The sequence below is a fragment of the Coregonus clupeaformis genome, chromosome 14, assembly GCF_020615455.1.
Source record: "Coregonus clupeaformis isolate EN_2021a chromosome 14, ASM2061545v1, whole genome shotgun sequence".
In the NCBI taxonomy this organism is placed as follows: domain Eukaryota; kingdom Metazoa; phylum Chordata; class Actinopteri; order Salmoniformes; family Salmonidae; genus Coregonus; species Coregonus clupeaformis.
This window is the reverse complement of record NC_059205.1, coordinates 45,216,144-45,224,601: the sequence shown is the minus strand read 5'-3', so window position 1 is coordinate 45,224,601 and position 8,458 is coordinate 45,216,144. Positions and strand designations below refer to the sequence as shown.

At 41.4% G+C, this 8,458-nt stretch overlaps 1 protein-coding gene across 2 annotated transcripts in view; it reads left to right on the top strand.

Annotated features, from left to right (window-relative positions):
- Positions 1-3,616: 3,616 nt before the first annotated feature.
- The window catches only part of LOC121580844 (thymocyte selection-associated high mobility group box protein TOX), an 84,838-nt gene continuing 79,996 nt past the window's right edge, over positions 3,617-8,458 (top strand). For both annotated transcript variants that reach the window (XM_041895925.2, XM_041895924.2), the window contains exon 1: positions 3,617-4,113. In XM_041895925.2, the coding sequence (XP_041751859.2) occupies positions 4,012-4,113 (102 nt within the window). In that variant the 5' untranslated portion in view covers positions 3,617-4,011. The remainder of the gene's footprint in view (positions 4,114-8,458) is intronic.

Below are 8,458 nucleotides of genomic sequence, written 5' to 3'. Positions count from 1 at the left end.
TACACTGGGTGGAGTTGCTTTCCAAGAAGACAGTGAATGTTCCTGAGTGGCCAAGTTATAGTTTTGACTTAAATCTGCATGGGAATCTATGGCAAGACTTGAAAATTGCTGTCTAGCCATGATCCCCAACACCTTGATAGAGCTTGATCAATTTTGAAAAGAATAATGCACAATACAGGTGTGTAAAGCTCTTATGAGATTTACATTTTAGTCATTTAGCAGACGCTCTTATCCAGAGCGACTTTACAGTAAGTGAGTGCATACATTTGTATTATTATTTTTATTTATTTTTCATACTGGCTCCTGTGGGAATCGAACCTACAACCCTGGTGTTGCAAACGCCATGCTCTACCAACTGAACTACATCCTTGCCGGCCATTCCATCCCCTACCCTGGACGACGCTGGGCCAATTGTGCGCCGCCCCATGGGTCTCCCAAAGAAGACTCTCAGCTTTAAGGTGTTTCTAACATGTATTGACTCAGGGGGGTGAATACTTACAGTATCTAATCAAGGTATATTAGTGTTGTATTTTTCATACATCTTTCAAAAAAATGATATAATTTTTCTTCCACTTTGACATTAAAGAGTATTTTGTATACTTAAATCCATTTTAATCCCACTTTGTAACACAATAAAATGTGAAGAAATACAAAGGGGGTGTAGACTTTCTATAGGCACTGTGTTAGAGTGTTAGATTTCAAAGCCATCTGGATATAAAGCTATAGAAAAGTAGATATGTACGTGATTTAGTAAGCAAAGCAATAATATGAAAAATATTTCCAAGAGGACCAAGGAGAGGAATCCTTAAAAAAAAGAAAAAAGTGTACCTTCGATAAGAAAGGTCAAAGAACACGCCACACTTGTCTGTAAATCTGTAGCTCATATGGATAGGTCTAATTGTCAATACCTTCCTTTCACAGGAAATATTCATGTAAAATATGTTAAATTAAAAATGGCAATTCTAATGGGTGTACTATAGAGGAGGGAGGTCAGTGGCCTAACATCAAGTGGTTTTAGATATATATGTAATTTGGACAGGAGGCTATTGAAAATGTGATCTGTACGTGAATTAATAACCACAGCTGTAATAGGATAAATATTTGATAATAGAGGTTAGAGAACACACTGCACATGTCTGTAGATCTCTAGCAGCACATGTGGATTGGAAGCCATAAAAAAGTATAATTATCACCGGAAATATTCATTTATAATCAGGGAGCTTTAAAATGGGAATTCAAATCAAATAAATCTAATCTAATTTTATTTGTCACATGCACTGAATACAACAGGTGTAGACTTTACTGTGAAATGTTTACTTACGAGCCCTTTTCCAACAATGCAGAGTTAAAAAGTACGAAAATTAGCCCACAAAAAAAAGGAAATAGTAACACAATAAAATGGCTAGGGGATATCTAGTCAGTTGCACAACTGAATGCATTCAACCGAAATGTGTCTTCCGCATTTAACCCAACCCCTCTGAATCAGAGAGGTGCGGGGGGCTGCCTTAATCGACATCATCGGCACCCAGGGAGCAGTTGTTGGTGGTTAACTGCCTTGCTCAAGGGCAGAACAGCAGATTTTTCCACCTTTTGGTTACTGGCCCAACGCTCCTAATCAGGATAGGTAATAAAGTAGCAGCAGCTTGTGTTAAGAGTGTGAAAGAATGTGAAAGAGTGTCTAGGTGTGAGAGTGTGTGTGTGTTTTGTGTATGTGAGCGTATGTAGTGTGTGTGTGTGTATGTGTGTTGGAGTGTCAGTGTAGTAGTATGTGTGAGTGTGTGGGTAGAGTCCAATGAGTGTGCATAGAGCCAGTGCAAGAGAGTCAGTGCAAAAAAAGGGGGTCAATGCAAATAGTCCGGGTAGCCATTTGATTAACTGTTCAGCAGTCTTAAGGCTTGGTGGTAGAAGCTGTTCAGAAGCCTTTTGGTCCCAGACTTGGCACTCCGGTACCACTTGCCGTGCGGTAGCAGAGAGAACAGTCTATGACTTAGTCACTAACTTTAAGCATCAGTTGTCAGAGCACCTTACCGATCACTGCACCTGTACACAGCCCATCTGAAATTAGCCCACCCAACTACCTCATCCCTATATTGTTATTTATTTTGCTCTTTTGCACCCCAGTATCTCTATTTGCACATAATCTCTTGCACATCTAGCATTCTAGTGTTAATACTAATTGTAATTATTTTGCACTATAGCCTATTTATTGCCTTACCTCCATAACTTGCTACATTTGCACACACTGTATATATATTTTCTGTTGTATTTTTTGACTTTATGTTTTTTTACCCCATATGTAACTCTGTGTTGTTGTTTTTATCGCACTGCTTTGCTTTATCTTGGCCAGGTCGCAGTTGTAAATGACAACTTGTTCTCAACTGGCTTACCTGGTTAAATAAAGGTTAAATAAAATTAAAATTAAAAAACTTGGGTGGCTGGAGTTTTTGACAATTTTTGGGCCTTCCTCTGACACCGCCTTGTATATAGGTCCTGGATGGCAGGGAGCTCGACCCCAGTGATGTACTGGGAGTTCACACTACCCTCTGTAGCATCTTCCAGTCAGACGCCAAGCAGTTGCCATACCAAGCAGTGATGCAGCCCATCAAGATGCTCTCAATGGTGCAGATGTATAACTTTTGAGGATCTGAGGGCCCATGCCAAATCTTTTCAGCCTCCTGAGGGGGAAGAGGCGTTGTCGTCCCTCTTCACGACTTTGTTAGTGTGTTTGGACCATTATAGGTCCTTAGTGATGTGGACACAGAGGAACTTGAAGCTCTCGACCCGCTCCTGTACAGCCCTGTCGATGTAAATGGGGGCGTGCTCAGTCCTCTGTTTCCTGTAGTCCACGATCAGCTCCTTTGTCTTGCTGACGTTGAGGGAGAGGTTGTTGTCCTGCCACCACACTGCCAGATCTCTGACCTCCTCCCTGTAGGCTGTCTCATCGTCGTCTATGATCAGGCCTACAACTGTCGTGTCGTCGGCAAACTTAATGAGTGTGTTGGAGTTATGCGCGGCCATGCAGTGGTGAGTGAACAGGGAGTACAGGAGGGGACATCAGTGATGAGGGTCATCAGTGACTTTGCTACATGTGATTTTAGCTCTGTAGGTCATGCAAGTAAGCAACAGTAGGTTTCGTACGAGTGAGAAAGATAACAGGCCTATTTATGTTTTTTGAGCTATTATTTTTACAAAAAAATCTATTAAAAATAAACATGATAGAAAAAAAAAAGTATAATTGAATGTTCGGCTGATTGCACTTTTAAGACGGTCCCTTCGCAGCAGCCACATACTATTCCCCCCTTGAAACCAATGGAAAGTCACTTTTTGAAAACGGAATGGGAAAAAAGGCACACAAAAAGTCTGTACTTTGCTCTCTATCGTCATCTGATTCTAGATATATCACCCTAATCATGATCGGACCTTCCGAGGTATTGACGAGCAAACTACAAATATATAACCAATAGCCTATCCAAACCGAAAACAAATCTACTTCGGCATGCAACCGACTCAGGCGCTGCATTCCCCAGTGCGCCCCCTAGGTGGAGCACGTCGCCATAACCGCACTCTTGCCCCTGCCGCGTCTGTAAAGTCCTTTGTATGAATTGCAAGTGAACAGGCAATCCAACCGTGAACCATTCGCTTGCAGATGACGATAGCCGCTGGATAGAAATAACTACTGTCGCTGCAAATGCATCTGTCAGAAAGAGAAAGACGCGCAATAACTTCTTAAACAATAGAGTGATAGCTTACAGCTTTCAAAGTTACAACGTTTTACCTGCGTTTACCCGTTTACCAAGTCCGTCGTTTATAGTGCGTTGATAATATAAGTTTTTTCTTTCTCCTGAAAAACAGCGAACGCATGTGAGAGCATCATAGTTTGCCATTTTCAGATTCAAACCCTACACTTTTTCCTACTTCGTCCATCAGTTTTTATAGAACCTTCAACTTTTGAGGAATCGAAAGTAGAAGCCTGAGTGGAAAAGCTTGTGTGGAGATTGATGTTTTACTGAAATGGACGTGAGAGTATATCCACCTCCACCACAGTCTTTATCAGCAACAGATTCTTCCCGATTGGGACCCTTGCAATATCCCGATTCCCCGTACTGCAATAAGGTGAGTCGCATCTGGACAAGGTTAGAGAAACGTAGGTTATTTGTTTAATTGTGCACAATGTTAAGGAGATGCGTAAAAACTCTGTTTATAGCCGTTACGCACTGCCCTGAAATAAAAGTACTTCTGTCCATTCATTTGAAAGCAGTGATAACAGGAACAAACACTCATGCACAAAATGTATAGTTATTTAATGTCATATAAAAACATATTGCTTGTTTTACCGTTTGCTTAATTGGGCATCGTTGTCAGTATGGATAAACTGGTGATGAACGCAGCGCATCACTGTCAGTGAAGTTGCTTTCAAAGTGCTCAACTGAGTTTTTATCTCAGTTGATGACAACATTGGCTGTTGTTTCTATGTGATTGCATCACTTACAGGGTTTAGGATAGAATAACCATCACAAAAATGACGTATGTTCAATGCAATCCTCTACCTCCGGTTACATGAAGTAGCTGTGCCTCTATTACGCACTGTAACTGAACCTCTGTCTTGTTAATACACATAATCTCACTATAATAAAACCATTGTCATTTACAGTCTGCTTTCAAACCCACAGTTTAAATTGACTTTCACATTCAGATTGTCTGAAGAGGGTCTGTCCTGCATAATAATAATGTTCTGTGTGTGTGTGTGTGTGTGTGTGTTAGACCGCGCTTGTATGTGTGTATGTGTGTGTGCGCGCCTGTGTATGTGCGCCTGAGTGTGTGTGTGTGAGAGAGAGAGCGAGCGAGAGAGAGAGAGAGTAAGAGGATGGGGGTAGGGATGTTGAAGGGAGGGTGGGAGGGGTAAAGCAGAGTGGGGGTTGGGGGTTGTACTATTTCTCCCTATGCCTTTTGATTCACTGCTCTGTCTTTTTTATATAAGATCTCATAAGTCTGCAATGAAAATGTAAGAGAGGGAGAGAGAGGGAGAAAGAGAGAGAGAGATGGAGGAAGGGCATGTGTCCTATAGATATAATCTAAAAGATTGAATTGTACTGGTCGAGCAAGTCCATGCAGTGTAAACACTATCCAGGATTTTCCATTTTAGCATTCAGAGTAATGAAATGGGGGGTAGGGAGGTTCATAGAGGACGACAGAGAGAAAAAGAGAGAGAGATGGAATGACAGAAAAGGAGAGAAAAAGATAACTGTGCTATATCCAGAGAGTGAGAGAGAGAGAGACAGAGAGAGAGAGAGAATTATGCAAAAATATCCTCTGTGTACAACGTAAAACAACAACTAATGCATGCAGAGCGGAAGTAGGCCGATACCCGCTAATTATCAAAATCCAGAAAAGAGCCGTTAAATTCTACAACCACCTAAAAGGAAGCGATTCCCAAACCTTCCATAACAAAGCCATCACCTACAGAGAGATGCACCTGGAGAAGAGTCCCCTAAGCAAGCTGGTCCTTGGGCTCTGTTCACAAACACAAACAAACACAAACAGACCCCACAGAGCCCCAGGACAGTAACACAATTAGACCCAACCAAATCATGAGAAAACAAAAAGATAATTACTTGACAAAAAAACAGAGCAAACTGGAATGCTATTTGGCCCTAAACAGAGAGTACACAGTGGCAGAATACCTGACCACTGTGACTGACCCAAAATTAAGGAAATCTTTGACTATGTACAGACTCAGTGAGCATAGCCTTGCTATTGAGAAAGGCCGCCGTAGGCAGACCTGGCTCTCAAACGAAGACAGGCTATGTGCACACTGCCCACAAAATTAGGTGGAAACTGAGCTGCACTTCCTAACTTCCTGCCAAATGTATGACCATATTAGAGACATATACTTCCCTCAGATTACACAGACCCACAAAGAATTAGAAAACAAATCCAATTTGGATAAACTCCCATATCTATTGGGTGAAATACCACAGTGTGCCATCACAGCAGCAAGATTTGTGACCTGTTGCCACAAGAAAAGGGCAACCAGTGAAGAACAAACACCATTGTAAATACATCCTATATTTATTTTTGTATTTATTTTCCTTTTTGTACTTTAACTATTTGCACATCATTATAACACTGTATATATACATAATATGACATTTTCAATGTCTTTATTCTTTTGGAACTTTTGTGAGTGTAATGTTTACTGTACATTTTGTATTGTTTATTTCACTTTTGTTTATTATCTATTTCACTTGCTTTGGCAATGTAAACATGTGTTTCCCATGCCAAAAAAGCCCTTAAATTGAAATGTAATTGAGCGACAGAGAGACATAGAAAGAGACAGAGAGAGACAGAGACAGAGAGAGAAACAGATAGAGAGACAGCGAGAGAGAGAGAGGGAGAGAGAGAGAGAGAGAGAGAGAGAGAGAGAGACAGAGACAGAGACAGAGAGAGAAACAGATAGAGAGACAGGGAGAGAGAGAGAGAGAGAGAGAGAGAGAGAGAGAGAGAGAGAGAGAGAGGTGAGGGAGGAAAGTGAGGGAGGAAAGTGAGAGAGTGTAAGAGAATCAGAGGGAATGAGAGAGAAAAGAGAGTGGGTGTGGTAGAGCGAGGGAGAGAGAGAGGGTTTAGAGCAAGAGAAATACAGACAGAGGGAATGAAAGAGAGTGAGATAGAAATCTGTGTGGTAGAGAGAGAAAGAGAGAGAGAGAGAGAGAGAGAGAGAGAGAGAGAGAGAGAGAGAGAGAGAGAGAGAGATGTGATTGTGAGAGAAGAGTGAGGTATGTCCAGTGCAAACAGACAGAGATGGCCTGTGTGCTGCTGTATGAGGTATCTGTATGAGTGAATACCCAGAGATAGAAGCAGTGACTGCACTGTTATCTGCAACAATTCATCTAATACTTTCTATATTTCTAGCCAGGGATCACTGTTGTGACTGCTGCTATGTCTAAGCAGTGGTTTTATTCACCTCTAGTTTCATTCAGAAGCATGGTTTGATTCAGGCCCATTTCTCTTGGCTGTTTGATTAGCTATTCTGTCCGATTCCCTCATCTCAAATGTTATTCATGAACATCAGCTCACGATCACTTGCCATTTAGTTGATGCAAAGTCATTGAGGAAAGAGAGAGTGGTCCATAATTTGATGTCTTGTTATGATTATGATACTGTACTGTAATAACATCATAAAATCTTAGTTGCTGTGGGAAATGGGGTTGTTTGGTCTTATTTTCCAGAATTGCAGAAAGACTGAATGACACTTCAGAGCTTTTATTGATGGCTGGGTAACTTTTGTTTTTGTGACAGTTTTCATTGATTCCGAGATGGTTGAAGAAATGAGGCTTCATGTAACACTCTTCAACGTGCCCTGGGTGCAGACATTTTGCTTCTTGGTTCTCATCTAAGATGAGAAATCTGATATGTCAGTTCTGTATTCTTGTCATGGACTTTACTCAGTTGTACTGACACTGTGGTGTCTTTGTCTGTCTATGTGTTTGTGTGTGTGCGTGTGTCATCGTTCTGTGTGAGTGTGAGTGTTTGTATCATCTCTCTATGTGTGTGTGTGTGTGTGTGTGTGTGTGTGTGTGTGTGTGTGCGTGTGTGTGTGTGTGTGTGTGTGTGTGTGTGCGTGTGCGTTTGTCTTAGCCTCAGGCATTTTAAATGAAGTCCAAATTACTGAGCTCTTTGGTGGTCCTGGAACTCTGAGGGGCTCTGGGAAGTCGACCCCGACATTAATCCTCTGTCCTTTGTGTTTACTAACCAAGCACACACAGCAGCACAGACCTGGGTTCAAATAGTATTTGAAATCTTTGAGCGTTTGCTCTAGTCTGCTTGGAGTGCCAGATGGGCAGGGTTTACCGTTTTGGGACTATTCTATTGGTCCATTAAACCAGGCAAGTTCAATCAAGCACAGATAAAGTATTTGACATGATTTCAAATAGTATTTGAACCCAGGTCTGCACAGCATAGGCCTAGAGCAGGCAGGGAGTGCAGCAGCACAGTAGTGAGGCTCACTGTCAGCCTCATCCACAGAGAGCTGGCTCACGTTTTGAATATTATCTGCATCTATATTTACATTTGTGGTCCATTTATGGTATTGACGTTTCTCATCCTACCAACAGAGATAACTTTGAGTTCCTAGTAGCTGTTAAGCATAGTAATCTTTGTAAGGCAACTTACTGATTGATGTAGGACAATAGTTCCAGACCTACTTGTTTAACTTGCTATGTCACTATACAGTGCTGTGAAAAAGTATTTGCCCCCCCTCTAATTTTCTCTACTTTTGCATATTTTTGATACTGAATGTGATCAGATCTTCAACCAAAACCTAATATTAGATAAAAGGAACCCCAGTGAACACATAACACCACAATTACATACTTATTTCATGTATTTCCTAAACAAAGTTATGCAACACCCAATGCCCCTGTGTGAAAAGTAATTGCCCCCTTACCCTCAATAACTGGTT